The 20,771-nt window shown below is 42.6% G+C and overlaps 1 protein-coding gene across 2 annotated transcripts in view; it reads right to left on the minus strand.

Annotated features, from left to right (window-relative positions):
- Window positions 1-20,771, minus strand: part of CFTR (CF transmembrane conductance regulator) — a 262,694-nt gene that overhangs the window by 112,171 nt on the left and 129,752 nt on the right. For both annotated transcript variants that reach the window (XM_077265003.1, XM_077265004.1), the window contains exons 14-18: window positions 15,345-16,074; window positions 10,543-10,671; window positions 7,380-7,417; window positions 4,918-5,171; window positions 3,686-3,765 (exon numbers count right to left, since the gene is read on the minus strand). In XM_077265003.1, the coding sequence (XP_077121118.1) occupies window positions 3,686-3,765; window positions 4,918-5,171; window positions 7,380-7,417; window positions 10,543-10,671; window positions 15,345-16,074 (1,231 nt within the window). The remainder of the gene's footprint in view (window positions 1-3,685; window positions 3,766-4,917; window positions 5,172-7,379; window positions 7,418-10,542; window positions 10,672-15,344; window positions 16,075-20,771) is intronic.

Genomic DNA, 20,771 nt, shown 5'->3' on the forward strand with positions numbered 1-20,771 from the left:
GTCAGTGTCTCCGGTACGTGAGAAAACTGTCACTACACGTACTGGAGGCACTGACGTGTGAAACCGGCCTGACATGGGGAGGATATACTGCCAGGAACATCTGCAATGTATTATAGTAGCAGCAAAATTGATTTATTACTGAATCTCATCTACATGCTGCAGAAAATATCTGGGCACTATCTGCGTGGAAATTTAAATTGGAACATATCAATTTGCTGTAGATTTTTCCATTTGAGTTTAATAAGGAACTCAAAATTAGGCCAACCGGTTATCTCATATATGCTCATTATAAATTACCTAAAACTTCCAACGCATAGCTTGTCTGTTAACATAAAAAAATATATACATATATAAAAAAAAAATTGTTCCAGATTTTTCTGGAGATTAACCCTATAGCCGCAGCAAAGGTGGCAACTGAAAAAAAAAACCTTGCAGACTTAAAAAAAAAATACACTATACTCACCTCCCTGGTTCTTCCATGGTACCTCTGCTCAGTCCTCTTTGAGTGTTAGGCTGCCGTCACACTAGCAGTATTTGGTCAGTATTTTACATCAGTATCTGTAAGCCAAAACCAGGAGTGGGTGATAAATACAGAAGTGGTGCATATGTTTTTATTATACTTTTCCTCTATTTGTTCCACTCCTGGTTTTGGCTTACAAATACTGAGGTAAAATACTGACCAAATACTGCTAGTGTGACGGCAGCCTTAGGCTGAGTACACATGTCACAAATTTGCTGTAGATTTTCTGTACAGACTCAACACCGCAAATAAGCAGCAATTTACGGTAGTATAAGCTAATGGCTTTTTTAAAAGCCCAGTCACACATAGTGGCAAAAAATCAGTGCGAAAATGAAAGCATGGTACAGATCTCAAATCTGTGCATGCTCATTATTATGTGGGTTTTTATTGCAGTTTTCACTCTTTTCATTGCTTAATAAATGTACTAGGGTGAGTGCAGCAGCCAAAACCACAAAATCTGCAAGTAACACATGTGGATTAGTTATGGATTACATACCAAATACGTAGTGGAATTTTTTGCGTCGTGGGAATGTAGCCTGAAACTTGCAGTAGCTCACAGGCTGCAATTGTCACGTTGGACAAGAAGGCACCACAGGACGCCAAAGTAAATAGAAACTGCCACAGAAGCACTAGGGTGGGTGAGAAAACTTTCTGATACAGCTTTCTGATACAACTTTTTGATATAGTCATGTGTGAATTACATGAATTTTTGATGATTTTCTATGGTGTAAAAAAAAGCACAATGGGCAGAAGATTTCTATAAATCCCACCAATTTGCTGGAACTGTAAGATGCTGCATTAAACTCACCAAAAATTCATGGTAGGAACACTGCCTAAAAATGCGATTAAGCACCTCTCACTTATTCATCGGGATGTGTTATGGACCTGGTGGTTAGGTGCACCAGGAATGACCTGATAGTTAAAGGGCCACTGTCACCCCCCCCCCCCCAGCCGTTATAAACTAAAAGAGCCACCTTGTGCAGCAGTAATGCTGCAGTCTAACAAGGTGGCTCTTTTAGTTTTTGATTCATTTATTACCTCAAAAAAGCGTTTTAAAAATTGGCCACACATACCAGATATTGTACCAGGAGGCGGTCCGAAGCGTCCTGTATGAAGCTCCCAACTGCCGTCACTCTTCTCTTCAGGGGCGATGGTACCCGCCCCCTGAGCGCTGTTATCTTCTGAAATCCGGCGCCTGCGCTGTCCGTGCCTGCCTGGGGCCTGCGCAGTGTTCATTGTCAGTGCGGCCACACTGTTGCTGAATCCCCCGCCCCGCACTGTTATTCATTATGCACAGTGCGGGGCTGGGGTTCCTGGGAAGGCGGGGGAGCTGGGGAGCGTCGGAGCGTCTAAACAGCGCAGTGCGCATGCCCAGGAACCCCAGCCCCGCACTGTGCATAATGAATAACAGTGCGGGGCGGGGGATTCAGCAACAGTGTGGCCGCACTGACAATGAACACTGCGCAGGCCCCAGGCAGGCACGGACAGCGCAGGCGCCGGATTTCAGAAGATAACAGCGCTCAGGGGCGGGTACCATCGCCCCTGAAGAGAAGAGTGACGGCAGTTGGGGGATTCATACAGGACGCTTCGGACCGCCTCCTGGTACAATATCTGGTATGTGTGGCCAGTTTTTAAAACGCTTTTTTGAGGTAATAAATGAATCAAAAACTAAAAGAGCCACCTTGTTAGACTGCAGCATTACTGCTGCACAAGGTGGCTCTTTTAGTTTATAACGGCTGTGGGGGGTGACAGTGGCCCTTTAAACACGGAATCGGGACGAGCTCTGGGGAAATGGGAACTCTGCTGACCGCAAACCCTACTCCTATCAACACAACTAGAAATAGCCGTGGAGCGTGCCTGACTCTGCCTAGACGCCTCTTCACAGCCTAAGAGCTAACTACCCCTAAAGAAAGGAAACAAAGCCTTACTTGCCTCAGAGAAATTTCCCCAAAGGTAAAAGCAGCCCCCCACAAGTATTGACTGTGAGTTAAGAGGAAATCACAAACACAGGATGAAATAGGCTTTAGCAAAGAGAGGCCAGTCTAACTAAACAGATTGAGGATAGAAAAGGGATCTTTGCGGTCAACACAACAAACTACAAAAACCACGCAGAGTGTGCAAAAAATACCCCCGCACCGACTCACGGTGCGGTGGTGCCACTCTGCACCCCCAGAGCTTCCAGCTAGCCAGGCAGTTTCATGATAGCAAGCTGGACTAGAACTTCGCAAGAAAAACCATAAGTAACAAATGAACAAGCCGGAACTTAGCTTTTGCTGGAGTAGACAGGTCCTCAGAAAGATCCAGGAGAGATCTGAACCAGTACTAGAACATTGACAGCTGGCATGGAGTAACGATCTGAGTGGAGTTAAATAGAGAATCCTAGCCTAGCCCTAAACGAGGGCAGCTGGGGAAGGAATCTCAGAACCAGCAGGTCCCCTCACAGCCACCAGAGGGAGTCCAAGGACAGAACTCACCGAAGTACCATTCATGACCACAGGAGGGAGTTCGAGAACGGAATTCACAACAGGGATGCTTGTTAAGTGTCCATCCTACTGATGTGGTATCTATTGGCAGTGCTCAATACCTGACAATATCTGGTAAGTGACTAATTAATGCCACATCTGTATCGGTTGTCACCCCCATGAAAAAGGCATATCGACCACGTACTTGAAAAACAGATGTCTGGATGAGGCCTTAAAGGGAATATGTCAGCAGGTTTTTGTTATCTCATCTGAGAGCAGCATCATGTAGGCAAAGAGAAGCTGAATCCAATGAGGTATCACTCAGTTTATGGGGTGCAGCCGTTTTGACTGAGTTTTTAAATTTAGCAATACAGCAGAGCTGAGGAAGCTAACCCCACCCACACTAGGCTTTTAATATACTATGACTATGGGCAATGAGCTGCCAATCAGAGGAAAGGGTGGAGTTGAACCAGGAGGCAGACACCACTGTGTCCTAGCAATGATAAACTCCTGGTGCTAAAACAATCATTGCAAGTAAACAACAGGATGGAGATTGATAAGAGAGGCATCACTGAAGTCTGTGTTTTAACCCCTACAAAATGCGGTCTTCAGATTACATAGCAAAAACTTGCTAATAGATTCCCTTTAAGGAGTTCAATAATTGCTAGAGATACAAAAGTTCCACACTTTACACTGTACTCACCTGTATGAAGTCAAACATTGTCAGAGGCAGCAGATCGTCTAAGATAGCGATATCCTTTGAAAATCTGTTAAGGATCCGCCCTGAAATTTGTAGAGCAAAAAGCCAAATTAATCTCATTGTTTACTTTGCTACATTATGTGAGATATTCTCCATACAGAACATCATGTCAAATTAAGGAGAAAATATGGTGCAATTAAAGTAAAATGTTTCATTATGCAGACTAAACAGGCTGCCTAGCGTTTCATGAAAAAGCAAAACACTCTTTCGTTAGGTGAATAGATTTTTTGGTTTGAACCAAAGATCATCATTTTCTGCTGCACGCTATCTTATGTTAACAGAACCTTGCTGCTGGCAGCCTTTGTGTACTGAACCACCCATTACAGATTACTCAGTGGGCATCCGAACGCGGGCAGCCTGTGTGCACAAGTTTTTAAACACCTACTGATCAACAAGTATTTACCAATCAGTGGTCATTTAATGCAGTAAAGTCAGCTAGTGTAAAAAGGCCTTTAGATTTAAAATTTCAGAGTCAGAGAGGCCCAGCGCCTGCGCACTGCAGGAATTTGCTCTGCCCTCAACAGGGCAGATAAATACGCCTGCACAGAAGCACGATGCCGGGGAACCTGTGAAGCAAGCAGGAGGGCGGCATCGCAAGAAGATGGGAGGCACCAGACCAGGACCTGCAACATCCATCGGACCGGACCGCCCCCAGGTGAGTATAATAAAAGTTATTTTTCTTCTCTTACAGGTTGAGTTGGGGGCAGATATACAGCATTATAGAATACTGTAGATAAGTCCTGGAAGGTGGTGGCTGTAACTCGTTTTGGCCAAACCTGGTGACAGGTTCCCTTTAAGAAAAGGTGAACAACTCAAAAAGTCAACCAGATGGCAAAGAGGTTCTGGCACAATACTGTGAGAAACTTTGCTAAACAACGGTTATATTCTTCTTTTGTACAGTTACTATCCCAGACGCACAATTTGCCCAGCACATGCAATAAATGAATTCAAGAAAGCAAACCATGAACAGCGCAGAATGTAGAAAATAATAAATACCTGAAGGTTTACAAGGCTTTCCAATAACAAATAAAGGATAAAGCACAGTTTCCATAGGCCATAGAACAGATTGCATCCCAAGATAGGAAAAGAAAAAGAAAGAACCATAGAGTCATAAGCAGTGCTGAACATGTACAATATGATTCTCAAGCCCACACTTCAGCAGCCTATAAACATACCAGCTCTCATTGTATTGAAAGTAGACATTGGGGTATGAAGAATGGCATTTAGCATTTTCTGGTGTAAGACCTTGGAGGCGGATATGAGACCATGCACAAGTGGCAAACCTCGGAATATTCCCATTGCCAGCAGGGAGTCAGCCACACCAACGTAAATATAGAAGACGTAGTAAGAGCTCGTGGAGGTCACGATTACCGGGGCCTTAGAGGATTCATTTGTTGCGGGTGTTGTTTTATTAACTTCAGAACCTCTTCTAAATGAGAAAAAAAGAGAAATTGTTCAGAAAACCTGCAGTAAGGTGCACTTATCACCTTGTTCTTTATTAATTAAACCTGCCAGCAGATTTGCTCATACCAACCCGCTGAGATGGATAGATAGGAGAACTGGAGATCTGCATAAATGTACCTACAAGTGGTGTATTAGTGTCAGCATGACTTTTGAAGTAAAGTTTCTCCTAAGTGAATTGGGAAGAGACCATAGTTTTGAAGTCTTCTCTAGTTTCTATAATGAGCCCCACCTCCCTTTCCCCCTCTGTGATTGGTTGATGGCTGTAATAACCATAGAGGAGCCCGATTCAGCCATGTATGACAGGCAGTTGGGGTAGGGAGAGAGGTGGGGGGTTGGAATGCTCTTCGTCCAAAAAACAAAGTGCACTTCACAGCTAGGGTTTGCCTCGAATCAACTTACTGGAATAGCAGACGACAGTATTTCAGAAGTCATGGTGCTACTTACTATGAATAGGAATATACTGTATACTGATATCTATTTTATATTTGGAATGTTCTTTTTTCTTCTTTATTCATTTCACGTTTGTAGGCAGTCAGAGTGACAGTGCTACTGCTCAGAGTTGTAAAAAACACAATTCCACAGATTTACTTTAGAGAAGAATAACCTATTCATTAAGTTGGAAGACTGTTGTGAGCATGCTCTATTACATGTGCACAGGTTGCTGTGCAGGGAAGGCAAGAAGGAAAGAAGAGGTGAGCTGTGACACACTCCAATATGATGGTGTCATTTTGTAATTTTTCATTGTCCATGTAAAGAATACATTCCAGTGAGATCTGGACCTTGATGATAATGAGATGATAAAAGTCATCTCCTCATATCAAGAAAAATATATGTTTGCACCATGTTAGCCAGTAGATAGAAAAATATTACAATTTGAGAGTCCTCAGTGGTTGATACCTTTTAATGGCTAACTGAAAAGAAGGTAAAAAATAGCAAGCTTTCGACAATACTCAGGTCTCTTAATCATTATACAACATCATTAGAACTATGTACAATAAAGCAAAATTCTACAGCAATTTGTGGATCATAAGCCACTTAGAGACACAAATGGCCCAATTTATTAAGATTGACGCTTTCCACTCAAGTCTTAATGACAGCGACTGCTGGCATGAGATGCGTCTAATTCATTAATAAGAGTGCGCCACAATCAGAAGTGCCCTGACTGGAGTACATTGCAGGCAACATTTAGGCCAGTAACATGGTGTAAATATTTTTTAAAGTAGAAGCCATGCCTCATCTAGCACATGCTCCACCCAATTTGGTGGAACTGGCGTAAAACTACCGAACATCGCAAATCTTTTGTGCAACTGCAAATTGACCCCCCAAAAAATTACAACATTTGAAGGAGTTTTACAACAGAAAGCTGGAAAAAAAACAACTTCATGATTCATGGCCAGAAATCCTATTATATAAATGACCAACTGAAATGATTTTATGATTGTCAATGACATGGATATGACCCAATAACCTGTTTCGGCAATTTCAAGGCATCCATGCTGTCACTAGTGCTTGATAAAATCTGAGATAAAACTTCCTTTATACCTTTCTTCCATGCTAAGGCCAATGGCAGTTCTGGTAAATCATGTGTTGCAAGAAGACAGTTTAAGTCAAATTTTAACAAGTAAAATGTGAGATATTTTGTAGCTCAGTTAAAAGATAATAATTGCCCTTTTAGGAATCCAAAGTATCTGTGCACAACCTATGTTTTTTCTGTGTTTTTTTCTCCATTCATTAGAATAGGTCAAAATTCTGCAAAAACACTGAAAAAACTGACATGCTGCAGATATGAAACTCCTTCAAATCTCCGAGGTAAGAATAAGCACCATATGCATGAGACTCCAGGAATCTTATTCACTTTTCTAGCACTAGGAAATCCTTCAGTTTTTGTGACAAAACTGAGGGTAGAAACATGACAAAAATGCTGCAAATACTTAATCCAAGTAAGACTAAACATCCTAAATTTTCAGGTTTATTAATATTTTGGATTGACCGACAGCAATGTGGTTGTTCAATAATAAAATTAATAATTAATAATACAAAATTCTTAATAATTGTGCACACAGTGTACCATACTGGTGATGACAAAATTGCATTGAACTTAATGGGTGTTTGCAGTGTACTGGAGCCACCAGAAGTGGCGCTGGAAGTATCATAAATGGTAGATTATACTTACTGACTGATAAGCAACAATCCTGCCAAGGAAGCAGCAACCTGTAAACCAAGATAGCAATCACATTAATATTACGACTTTCATTGATCATAGTGTTATCATGTATATAATCATAAATGCACCAACATCAAATATGTATTAGTATTATATCTGGTAATCCAAACTAGTATAAACCACATTATTTAGGGATGTAACTGTGCTATTTATTTATTTATTTTACTCAGTTATATAGCGCCATTAATTCCACATCGCTTTACAGTCAGCAGCATCACTGTCCCCGATGGGGCTCAAAATCTAGAATCCCTATCAGTATGTCTTTGGAATGTGGGAGGAAACCGGAGAACCCAGAGGAAACCCACACAAACACGGGGAGAACATGCAAACTCCTTGCAGATGTTGTCCTTGGTGGGATTTTAATCCAGGACCCCAGCACTGCAAAGCAACAGTGCTAACCACTGAGCCACCGTGCAGCCCCTAACTATAAATATAGATCAATTACATAAATAATGTGAAACATCATTCACTTGTATATAGAAAGGTACTATGCACATGTGAAATGTATAAATCCTACATATACATAATGGAAGTGCAAAAATTCATAATCTAGACTCAAGCAAACTTTAAGGGGGTCATCCATGCATAGGTATTTGATGACCAATCTACGGGATAGGTCATTAATAGCAGATTGGTGGGAACAGAATTGCTAAGTGTGGAGTTTATTCAAAGTATCGCTTTGTAGAACAGCTGATCCAGCATTTCTGGTTACCAGTCTTTATATCTGCCATAGAAGCGGAAAAAGGCTGATTGTGTGGTCACCGGATGTTGGACTCCCACCAATCTTCTATCGATAACCGACAGTTTATCAAATGCCTAAGCCCAGACCACTAGTGTGGGTAGCAGGTTGGCACATACCTAAGTCCAGACCACTAGTGTGGGTAGCAGGTTGGCACATACCTAAGCCCAGAACATTAGTGTGGGTAGCAGGTTGGTACAGTACAGACCAAAAGTTTGGACACACCTTCTCATTTAAAGATTTTTCTGTATTTTCATGACTATGAAAATTGTAAATTCACACTGAAGGCATCAAAACTATGAATTAACACATGTGTAATTATATACGTAACAAAAAAGTGTGAAACAACAACAGAAAATATGTCTTATTTTCTAGGTTCTTAAAAGTAGCCACCTTTTGCTTTGATGACTGCTTTGCACACTCTTGGCATTCTCTTGATGAGCTTCAAGAGCTAGTCACCGGAAATGGTCTTCCAACAATCTTGAAGGAGTTCCCAGAGATGCTTAACACTTGTTGGCCCTTTTGCCTTCACTCTGAGGTCCAGCTTACCCCAAACCATCTCGATTGGGTTCAGTTCTGGTGACTGTGGAGGCCAGGTCATCTGGCGTAGCACCCCATCACTCCCCTTCTTCGTCAAATAGCCCTTACACAGCCTGGAGGTGTGTTTGGGGTCATTGTCCTGTTGAAAAATAAATGATGGTCCAACTAAACGCACACCGGATGGAATAGCATGCCGCTGCAAGATGCTGTGGTAGCCATGTTGGTTCAGTATGCCTTCAATTTTGAATAAGTCCCCAACAGTGTCACCAGCAAAGCACCCCCACACCATCACACCTCCTCCTCCATGCTTCATGGAGGGAACTAGGCATGTAGAGTCCATCCGTTCACCTTTTCTGCGTCGCACAAAGACACGGTGGTAGGAACCAAAGATCTCAAATTTGGACTCATCAGACCAAAGCACAGATTTGCACTGGTCTAATGTCCATTCCTTGTGTTCTTTAGCCCAAACAAGTCTTTTCTGCTTGTTGCCTGTCCTTAGCAGTGGTTTCCTAGCAGCTATTTTACCATGAAGGCCTGCTGCACAAAGTCTCCTCTTAACAGTTGTTGTAGAGATGTGTCTGCTGCTAGAACTCTGTGTGTCATTGACCTGGTCTCTAATCTGAGCTGCTGTTAACCTGCGATTTCTGAGGCTGGTGACTCGGATAAACTTATCCTCAGAAGCAGAGGTGACTCTTGCTCTTCCTTTCCTGGGGCAGTCCTCATGTGAGCCAGTTTCTTTGTAGCGCTTGATGGTTTTTGCAACTGCACTTGGGGACACTTTCAAAGTTTTCCCAATTTTTCGGACTGACTGGCCTTCATTTCTTAAAGTAATGAAGGCCACTCGTTTTTCTTTACTTAGCTGCTTTTCTCTTGCTATAATACAAATTCTAACAGTCTATTCAGTAGGACTATAAGCTGTGTATCCACCAGACTTCTGCTCAACACAACTGATGGTCCCAACCCCATTTATAAGGCAAGAAATCCCACTTATTAAACCTGACAGGGCACACCTGTGAAGTGAAAACCATTTTCGGTGACTACCTCTTGAAGCTCCTCAAGAGAATGCCAAGAGTGTGCAAAGCAGTCATCAAAGCAAAAGGTGGCTACTTTGAAGAACCTAGAATATAAGACATATTTTCAGCTGTTTCACACTTTTTTGTTAAGTATATAATTCCACATGTGTTAATTCATAGTTTTGATGCCTTCAGTGTGAATGTACAATTTTCATAGTCATGAAAATACAGAAAAATCTTTAAATGAGAAGGTGTATCCAAACTTTTGGTCTGTACTGTACATACCTAAGCCCAGATCACTAGTGTGGGTAGCAGGTTGGCACATACTTAAGCCCAGAACAAGAGTGTGGGTAGCAGGTTGGCACATACCTAAGCCCAGACCACTAGTGTGGGTAGCAGGTTGGTACATACCTAAGCCCAGACCACTAGTGTGGGTAGCAGGTTGGTACATACCTAAGCCCAGACCACTAGTGTGGGTAGCAGTTTGGCACATACCTAAGCCCAGACCACTAATGTGAGTAGCAGGTTGGCACATAGCTAAGCCCAGACCACTAGTGTGGGTAGCAGGTTGGCACATACCTAAGCCCAGACCACTAGTGTGGGTAGCAGGTTGGTACATACCTAAGCCCAGACCACCAGTGTGGGTAGCAGGTTGGCACATACTAACCATACTCACTGTTACCCATGTACTATTATACCAAGCATGGGCAGAATGACTACTAGCAATATGTCTCAGCTTATTTTTTCTGATTTGATATAGAAGTTTCTCAAAATTATAAAAATCCAGCCATTCACTGCGGCATATGTTACTTTTACATACCTCTGCTAAGAAAATCACTAGGACAAGAATCAGAATGACGACTAGGCTCTTGTGAGCAGTGGCGTATCTGAAATATGTGTTCCAAGTAGTGGTTGGTGAGGCGCTGTCCGTGTCATCGAGGAAGCATTCCTGCATGGTACGGGTTACATGGTGCAGTTAGGTCATGGTTACAAACACTTACGCTACAAGAACACTTTGCATTTTTATTTATTTGTATTATAGGCTTAATTCACACAATGTTGGTGCTTATGTGCCAAACATACTGCCAGGTCTACTGTGAGTAATTGTTGCCTTTGCAGTTGCATATAAAGACCACAAATTAAAAACAAAAAGCTGTATTGAAAGCCCAGTTGACAAACCTCTTTAATATTGTTAAGGCTGCAGATTCCCCATGTTTAAAGGGGTTGTCCTCTTTTAGAGAACTTTATGCTACATGCTGCGATAATCATAAAAAAACCTCCTCTAGGTCTGCCTCCTGCTTTCTGCTGCTCTCTGCCCTGGTCTCTGTTGTTTCGCTGCAACGCTGACATCATGTCAACAGCGCTGCAGTCAATCATTGCACATGGAAGTACTCAACTATTTTTTTAGAAGTATTGCAGCATGTGATATAAAGTTTTCTAAAAGAGCAAAATACTTGTATTACAGAAGGACAGAAATTAGGTATATTTTGTGCATTAAGGAGGACCTGTCACTAGGTTAAAAGTGGTCCGATCACGAGTATTCTATTCTCTACTTTTTAATTTATTTGTTTAAATCTGCAATATTGCTCCAGAGATAGACGTCTTTTTATTCAGTGCATAATTTTTATGGTCTTTACCAAGGGGGTGTGGAGTAAAACTCTCTGCAGCATTCTCTCTTTTCTCCATGTACAATGTACTGAACACCTGGACATTGCACAGTTTTCCTGCTGCAACCATGTCATTGTCAGTTAAATTATTTAGTAAATCAAGCATGCATGTGCAGACCGGTTACCAATAAGACGAGCACGAGGATGCACTGTGTATCACTGAGGCCAATAACCTGCTCCTCTGATGTCATCACCTCACTGTCTGGTTCCCAGGTCTTGTCCTCCTCAGAATTATCATCATCAGCTTCATCCTTCATTCTGGTGACAGGTGGGAAATGACCTTAGCTCCCTGGCCACCTGCCTGATACCCACCTCAAGATTTGCCCTGGCTTTAAGGGTTACTACCATAGCCATTGCCCCTTCCACATCATGCAGAGTTTGCAACACAACTAGGCACTGAAACTGTTTTCTCCATCTCCTCAAGCCCCTTGCTATCTGAAAATATGCTTCTTGGCTTCAGAAGCGCACTACGCAGGACCAGAAGTTCAGAATCTAGCCTCCGGTCATGTGCAGTGCGACTCTGAAGCTGGGAAGCTTATACCCAGCTGAAGAAGTGCAGTGACACTGCCGAAATGTGCAAGATTTACAGGGGCTGGCAATGACGACAGCTCCTGCAAATTATGTCAGCACACCCACAAGGGCCTGATGGAAAGAGGGCCGACAAGTCTGGAGAAACTAACGCCCCATCGACTAATCAAAGCTCTCATTAGCATAAGAAATGGGGTCATTATAAAAGCTTTTTTTAAGCCTCCTTTTTACAGAAAAATATTATACTGGGCTGGTTAGGCAGGGAATTTACTGATAAATAAGTGAATGCGCTGGGATGGAGGGCATGGCGGACTTTAACCATAACTAAGCATTGAATGCTTGAAGTACTAAGCATGAAGCCAGTACAGCTATTAGAAAATGTCATTTGACATGCAGACATAGTCTATTCGACTTGTCTGAAAATATTTTAATGTGTATGTGGGCCTATTATCTCTTTGGGAAGAGGAGTGTTGCTATATTATAAGAGGAGTGTTGCTATAATATAATTTTTTAGAAAGAAGAGGAAATTCTAGAATTTAGTCTAGAATGTAGTCTATCTTTTGTTTTGATTCCTTCTGTAAATACATTGATAATAAAAAAATAAGAAACGACCACAAGCTTTGGGCATTGAACGTCTTATCTCTTTCTGGAAAGGCTGACTTTGTACTAGCGAGTGTGCCTAATACCCTCAATATCCTCAGTCCACAAATGAAGACCGGCTGTTTAAAGGATGTGTCCACTATGAACAATCAATTTTTATTAGTATTGTGCCCGATAGGTAAGGTTACATGATCTCCTGCTGGAGTGATTCATACTAGCTGTAACCTATTGAGGAACACAGCAGTATGTTTTTTTATGCTGTATTGTTCTTTGTTATATTTTGCCACCGGAATATTAATTATCAGATTAGGTTGACATTTTCTGCTCTTATTATTGTTTTTCTTTATTCTTAAAATGAAATCTTTGTACCAACTGTAGTTAAACAACTAACTATAGTCATGTCGGGCAATCAGCCTAAATTACTAGACTCAGATTGTGAAAATCATAGTAGTGATCCAATGGGTTTACACTGCACCACCTGCTCTTAAACCATTGACAATCAGCTACATATTTACCAATCCACGGCAAATTTAGACAAACGGAACACATTTCTGATGCACACAGAATGATCGGTAATTGATTGATATGTGCACGTAGACTGACATTTTTCTTGGCAGCACTTGACGTGTTTATATAGTAAAATGTGCTGCCGAGAATGATAATTTTTAAGTAAATGTGGTGCGGTGACCCATGTTACAGCCAGGGGGCGCTGTGTGTGCGCTTCAGGATGCGCCTGGAGGCATAATAATTGTGAATTAGTGAGTTGTAAATGGCCGGTATGTGTGTCGCAGAAGAAGATAATCTGCACTGTCAGCCTGAAGTAAGGATGTTCTGGGACCTGTAGTCCCACAAGTAAATGTGTTGTTTGTATAATTGTAAAGGGAGGCTGTCAGGGCTAGTTTGAGAGATGGGCAGGTCAAACTAGCCACACACACAACTCCCACCTATGAGAGTGGCTACAACCATGTAATGTGACTGAGGTCTGGTCACATTGGTCAGAGTGTATGGATCGGTGTGGTCCATGTGCAAGGTCAGGTCTGTGTTGGAGTCTCATGGGAGTGGAGATGTCCTGGAAGCACTTAGAAAGACTGTAGACCTGAATGCTCAGGGTGTTGGATTGTCCTGGGATGGACTAGAGTCCTGCAAGCACCTGGTGAGAGTGTGAGTCCTGATGGTCTGTGTTGGAAGCTCCTGTGAGTGGAGTCTTCCTGGAAGCACCTGAGAGACTGTGGACCTGGTGGTGTGTTGGAAGCTCCTGTGAGTGGAGTCTTCCTGGAAGCACCTGAGAGACAATGGGCCTACAGGGCCTGGGACGGCTTCTGTGCTGGCGAAGCCAGGACTGACATGCAGTCAGCGTGAGGAGCGGAGCTCCTGAAAGGTAACCCTGGAAAAGGGGACTCTATATATGCCAGAGACGTTTATCTGATACATGAACAGACTGGTAGTCGTGACAGGTACATAATTGTATATAATGAACTGTGCATATCCCAGTTTATGATGTTTAATAAACCAAATAGACTGACTTAAGTGGAGAAATCGTGCCTGAGTGATTAAATCCCGTGCCAAGCGAGTGTCCCCCAACCCACTCGGGTAGCGTTTCACCACATTAGCTTAAATATAATTTCACCTAACAAAGGAGTGTTTTACTCATGTGTCCGGTTATTTACAGCCTGTTTACACTAGATTATCAGGAAACAACAATTGTCTAGTTTAAATGCACCCTAAGGCAACCCATTACTAAATTGTAAAAGTGTAGTACAATATGAAAAGAAAACAAATGTATTTCAGTCAGTTATACATGAATCAATCTGGCATAACTTTGGTTTAATTTTTTTTTCACATACAGTACAATTTTTAAATGCAGGAATTAATATTAATGGAAACTATCAGATCCAATAACACTATTATCCTGTAGATATAGGGTTAATCTGCAGGTTAATATTGTTACGTTGCTACCCAGCTGTTGTACTGAAAGTGCGTCACCCAGAAGAAATTGAACTTTATTTTTCCCAAGAGCCGCCAGCTTTCAGTCATGCAGGCGTGTTCCGAGCAATTACAGTCACCACTCACAGAACGGAGGGCAGCGGCTGTAAGCATGTAGCGGCATTGAGTGACAGCTGACTCAGCAGTACATCAGTACAGAGGCGGCTATCAGTCAATGCCGGGTGTGCTCACAGCCGCAGTGAGTGGTGACTGTAGCCATGCTGTACATGACTGAAAGCTGTCAGCTCCCAAGAGCAATAAAGTTAATTTTCTCCATGGTGCTACACTTTCACTTCTGTAACCAAGCACCTTCATAATGCTATTAATCTGCAGATGAACCCTATATCTGCTGACTTATGGTACTATTGGACCTATCAGGTTCCCTTTAAGGCTCTGATTCATCAAAATGATTCTGCCAATATTCTCTAGTAGTCACTCAAAAATTTTGCAGCTTTTTGTATCTTTACGCCTCCTCCGGTCAGCTCCATCATTGTTTTGCACAGCAGGCAGAGCTTAGCAGGAGAGATGTGCCAGTCTATGCCTGGAGTACATTTTTTTATTCTGGTGCATGACAGCTGTAATTTGCACCAAATTCATAAAAAGATGCAGCTTTCAAGACTACAGTGGCCAGAGTAAAAAATATACTCAATATGGGCTGGAGAATATTTCTGCTATAATGTCTGCCACTTTCTGCTGCAAATTAGAGTGTGTTTGAGGAGCAGTGATTGCCCAACTTTCCCCTAAACTTCTTGGAAATAGTGCTGTAAAAGTTGCACAATGGACAGAAAACTAATCATTGAACATTCTGATATAAATAATGTAAGAGTATAAGACTTGTTTGTACCTTTAAATCTTCCTCATTAATTTCTTCACTGATTTCCATAACACTGTCCTGTGAAGACCGTCTGCTATAAATGTCTAATTCTGGTGACAATTTGGATTGGGGGGCCATCGACATCTTCCTAATTGATGTTCCCCTTCCAAAGGCACCTTGACTTTGTGAAACTGATGTACCAGTCATTAAGTTCAACACAGATTGTCTTCTTCTACCTTGAAAAGTTGGTCCAGTGTTAAGAATGTTACTCCTTGGCAGAATTGCTTCCCCTTGCTCTGAATCTGGAACTAAGGAGAGCTTTCTTTCCTCGGGTTCAGTGGGAGATTCTTCTTCTATTCCACTCATTTGTGGTTGAGATTTTTGCATGATAGACAATTTTCGGCTTGATTTCCGAGCGTTAATAATTGAGTTTTTTCTCTTTTCTATAAATTCAGCTGCTTGCTTGAATGACTTATTTTTTACTTCATTTCTAACAACTACTGGATCATTCTCGATGGAGAATCTCCTCAAGGTCTCTGTTAATATTGAATTTCTCCTTTCTGCGCTAAAGTTATCGAATGCATCAATCCCCGTCAACTGAGAGCTGAAGTCAGGACGTTTATCTTGAAGTTCTGCAAATGTTCCGTAGAAATAACAGCTGCCTTCATGCAGCAGGAGAATTTTGTCAGCTTTCTTAAGTTGTTCTAATTTTGAGGTAACAAGAATTCTGGTCTTGTTGGCCATTAGTTTACAGATGCAGCTAAAAGAAAAAACAAAGTTTATTAAACTTAATGTGCATATATTTCGTGACTAAAAAATAGTCCTACATAAAGCATTTATTTTTATAAATTTATTTTTCACAGATTTTTTATAATGAAAATAGTACAATGGTAGATAATACTATATCTTCAAATCTTCCTATGAACTACGGTACTTCCTCTCCTTGTATTTTAAGGGTTTTGAGGAGAAAAATGTAAACTTGTTCTTGCAATATTTTTTAAATCTTATTAAATCTACATAAAATATTGAATATACAGCATACATATATATTTTTTGTACACTGTACTACTTTTAAAATAAATTGTGTTTTATATTCCATTTAGAATGACAAGTTTAAAATTCCGAGTTCGTGAAAATTAAATATCAGGACCCGGTCCTTTGGCCACATCAATATCTGTGGCTGCCGGATGGGAGCCCTAAAAACCCATCTTTCCTAGTGGCATCCTTGGCTCTTCTATTATTCTGACTCATGGGTATGTAGAACGCAGTGGTGCCTGGATAGACCTATTCTTTTGGGCGCTTCCGTATTGACCTGTACTCACGTTCATACCGATTTATCAGATAGCTTAACTCAGCCACGATCTCATGTAAGAAGACTCCAGGAAAAGAGGATTGCTTTAACCGAAATTCTTGTATTATGATGAAAGTAGCAGGTAAAAAGGAATATTCAACAGAGTACATGCAGTAGGATGCATACAGATATGGTGATGATGACAAAATGGAGAATAAGGGCGTGAACAAACATACATCACAGGACTACAGTGAGAGAGTTGGGACAAAATACAGGGAAAAGCAAACTTCTGCCTAGAAAGAAGGATAAAACACAAACAATGCAAACATTGAATGATTTCCCAAGTCGTGGGACATGACACTCCCCGTCTGAAATCCTTGGATTTCACGATGTCCGTAATTCTTCGAAGTCGTTCGAACCTGAAAAAACAAGAGGAAGAAAAACGTGCATGCAATAATAAAACATAAAAGATTTTTAAGTCCAACTCGTTGTTGTTGACCCGTAGATCACACCGAAAGATAAGTTCAAGTATATAAAACCCATCTTCAGATTGGGGAAGCCGCAAACATGCAAACTCTTCCACCAACCCAGAATCCAATGGGAATGTTAAGGGTTCAATCCAATGGAAAATGTCAACATTCAATAAACTGGGGAATGAGGAGGAACGCTCCCCGCCGTGAACAACGTCCAGGAGCATGTTCAGTTCATGTGGTATCCTCCTTACGTAGAAGCAGCACGAGTTCAGTGACCGGGCGGAAGAAGGTTCGGGTAGAGCCCCCTTTTGTCACCTTAACTTCTACCTTACGAGTCTTTCCGTCCTCACCGGGTAGGACCTTGGTGATAAGTCCCATTGGCCAGTCATTACGATGAGCCTCTTTGTCCTTTAAGAGAACAAGGTCTCCTTCTTGGAGATTGGGACTGGGCGTCTGCCATTTGTGACGGTTTTGAAGCAAGTGTAAATATTCGGTCTTCCAGCGATGCCAAAACACATTAGCCAGGTGTTGAACTTGTCTCCACTGACGTTTGTAAATGTCCTTGTTATCGAAATTCCCAGGTGGGACTGTAGCGGCTCCAATCTTCTGTGTAAGGAGTGTAGCTGGAGAAATATCAGAACCCAAGTTGAGGTCCTTTAGGTTTGTGGCGTGGTCCTCAGATGGAAACGCGTTCATTACGTCTTGTACAACTTCAGCAATTTCTACTGCCAATACCGCAGCGCAAAGCTCGAGTCTGGGTACAGAGTGTGCAGGCTTTGGAGTTAACTTGGCTTTACCCAGGATGAAACCACAGTGTACCTTGTTAGCTCCTAAGGTCATCAGATAAGCTACTGCGGCTATGGCTTCTGTAGATGCGTCAGAGAAAATATGAACTTCTCTTCTGATTGCAGTCAAAGGTGATCTTGGAGAATAACAACGTGGGACTTGGAGTTGCTCTAAGAACTTCAGAGACTTCTTCCACGCCTCCCACCTTTGCTGTTTCTGAGTTGGGAGCGGGGTGTGCCAATCCGTGTTCTCGGCCGTAAGCTGTCTTAACAGTATCTTGCCTTGAATAGTGATGGGTGCTACAAACCCGAGAGGATCATAGATGCTATTTATGACAGATAGGACTCCTCGTTTGGTAAAGGGTTTGTCATAGGGTGACACTTGGAAAGTGAAGGTGTCCCGTTTGATATCCCACAGTAGACCAAGGCTGCGCTGTGTTGGAGGAACATCGGAACCCAAGTTGAGGTCCTTTAGGTTTGAGGCATGGTCCTCAGATGGAAACGCGTTCATTACCTCTTGACTGTTAGAGATAATCTTGTGGAGTCTGAGGTTTGATGTGGATAGCATTTCCTGTGTTCTGGAGAGTAGGTCAATTGCATCTTCGCTTGTGGGCAAGGACTTGAGCCCATCGTCCACGTAGAAGTTCTTCTCTACAAATTGCCGAGCATCGGAACCGTACTCTCTCTCACCTTCCTGGGCTGTCCGTCTCAGTCCATAGATCGCCACAGCAGGTGAGGGACTGTTGCCGAAGACATGGACCTTCATCCGGTAGTCTATGACCTGATTGTTGACGTTGTTGTCCTTGTGCCATAGGAACCTAAGATAGTTTCTGTTGTCTTCTTTCACAATGAAGCAATGAAACATCTGCTGAATGTCGGCCATTATGGCAACAGGTTCTTGTCTGAAGCGGATCAATACTCCAAGGAGGCTGTTGTTCAGGTTGGGCCCAGTTAGGAGCAGGTTATTGAGAGAGAGGCCTTCAAACTGAGCACTGGAGTCAAACACCACTCTGATCTGATTAGGTTTGCGAGGGTGATAGACACCAAAGGATGGAAGATACCAACATTCTTCTCCCTCCCTCAGTGGTGGCGCAGGTTCAGCATGATTTCTGTCAAAGATGTTCTGCATAAAGTCAATGAAATGCTTCTCCATCTCTGGTTTCCTCTTTAGGGTACGCTTTAAGGATGAGAACCTTGCAGTTGCTTGCTGCAGGTTGTTCGGCAACCTCACTCTTGGGAAACGAAAGGGTAAAGGAGCTACCCAACTGTTGGAGTCGTCTTGAACAAATTCTTTATCCATAACCTTTATAAATTCTTTATCTTCCCTTGTGGGTGCCAACTTGTTGTCATTACTTGTGGAATCGAACACTGATGACCCGAGGTTTTCTTCCCAGGACTGGAGTGTGTTCATGTTGTTGAAGGATTCCTGTTGCCACTTGGTGTTGCTCACTTTCTCTTTCACCCAGTAGTGATGTGGGCATGGTTGGAAATGGGTGCTGCGACCATTTGACAAGATGTGTGTCTTGTAAGAGGAGATGTTGTTAGGTCTCTTCATCTTGTGTATGCAAACATTGCCTATGATTACCCAGCCTAGATCTAAGCGTTGGGCAAATGGTGCATCGTGTGGTCCATTAATTTGCTGACGCACCTTGTGCAGCCGGAGAATGTCTCTGCCAAGCAGAATCAGGATATCTGCACTGTTGTTGAGGGCTGGTATCTTGTTTGCTATCCCCTTGAGATGTTGGTGATGAAGAGCAGCCTCTGGCGTTGGGATCTCTTCTCGATTGGATGGAATCTGGTTGCACTCGACCAGTGTAGGTAACGGTATCTCGACGGTGTTCTCGAGAGATGTCGCTGTAAGACCACTGGCCCTTCTCCCATAAACCTCTGTAACACCACTGCAGGTACCTAAGGTGTAAGGGTAGGCATTTCCCTTTAAGTTAAACATATCAAAGAGTTCTGACCTTGCAAGTGATCGGTTGCTCTGATCATCCAGAAGGACGTACACCTTCACGGCTTTCTCTGGGTGACCGTTGGGATATACGTTCACCAGGCAAATCTTCGCACAGGACTTGTCCCAGAGGTCTTCTCCGCAGACTTCTGTGCATGAAGAAGATATTGTGGTATGGCTTGCAGTTTGAGCTGCGTCCTCCCCGCCATGGCTCGTGGTGGGGGAAGGAGTAAGTGTAGAGTCAGGACGGAATGGGTGGAGTGCTTGTACGTGGTCCTCACTGTCACACTCCATGCACTTAATTGTAGTTTTACAGTCTTTAGCAAGGTGTTCAGTAGAAGCACAACATCTGTAGCATACCCCGAACTTCTTTAGAAGCTCCTTGCGTTCTAGGAGCGGTTTCTTCCTGAAGCCGATGCACTTTTTTAAGGGATGTGGCTTCTTGTGGATGGGACATTCACGATTTGGGTTCTCTATCTTTTCACCTTTGTTACTCTTGTCTGGGGCTGGTGTTGGTAAGGGAAGAATATCCGTCTTCTTCACTGACACTGGACCCCTGCGGTTTCTGTCGTTCGAGCGTGCGCTGACGTATTTAGAAGGAGGTGAAGCTGGGCCACTGGATTCTTGGTAAGAAAAGCTTGGGTCGTTCTTGCGCTCTGCCACGTCTTTTATAAACTCACAGAAGTAGGAGAATGGAGGAAATGACACTTGATGGTCTTTCTTGTATTTTGACCCTAGTGTAGTCCACCTTTCTTGCACGTTGTACGGTAGCTTGGAGATAATGGGATTTACTCCACGAGCAGTGTCCAGATAGCTGAGGCCAGGTAGGTGGGTGTCTGCCTTGGCCAGATGGAGCTCTAACAGCAAGTCACTGAGCTCCAGGAACTTTGAACTGTCTTTGCTTGATATCTTTGGAAAACTCTGTAGACGCTTGAACAGTGCATCCTCTATGGCTTC

This window comes from Ranitomeya variabilis, chromosome 5 (genome assembly GCF_051348905.1).
Source record: "Ranitomeya variabilis isolate aRanVar5 chromosome 5, aRanVar5.hap1, whole genome shotgun sequence".
In the NCBI taxonomy this organism is placed as follows: domain Eukaryota; kingdom Metazoa; phylum Chordata; class Amphibia; order Anura; family Dendrobatidae; genus Ranitomeya; species Ranitomeya variabilis.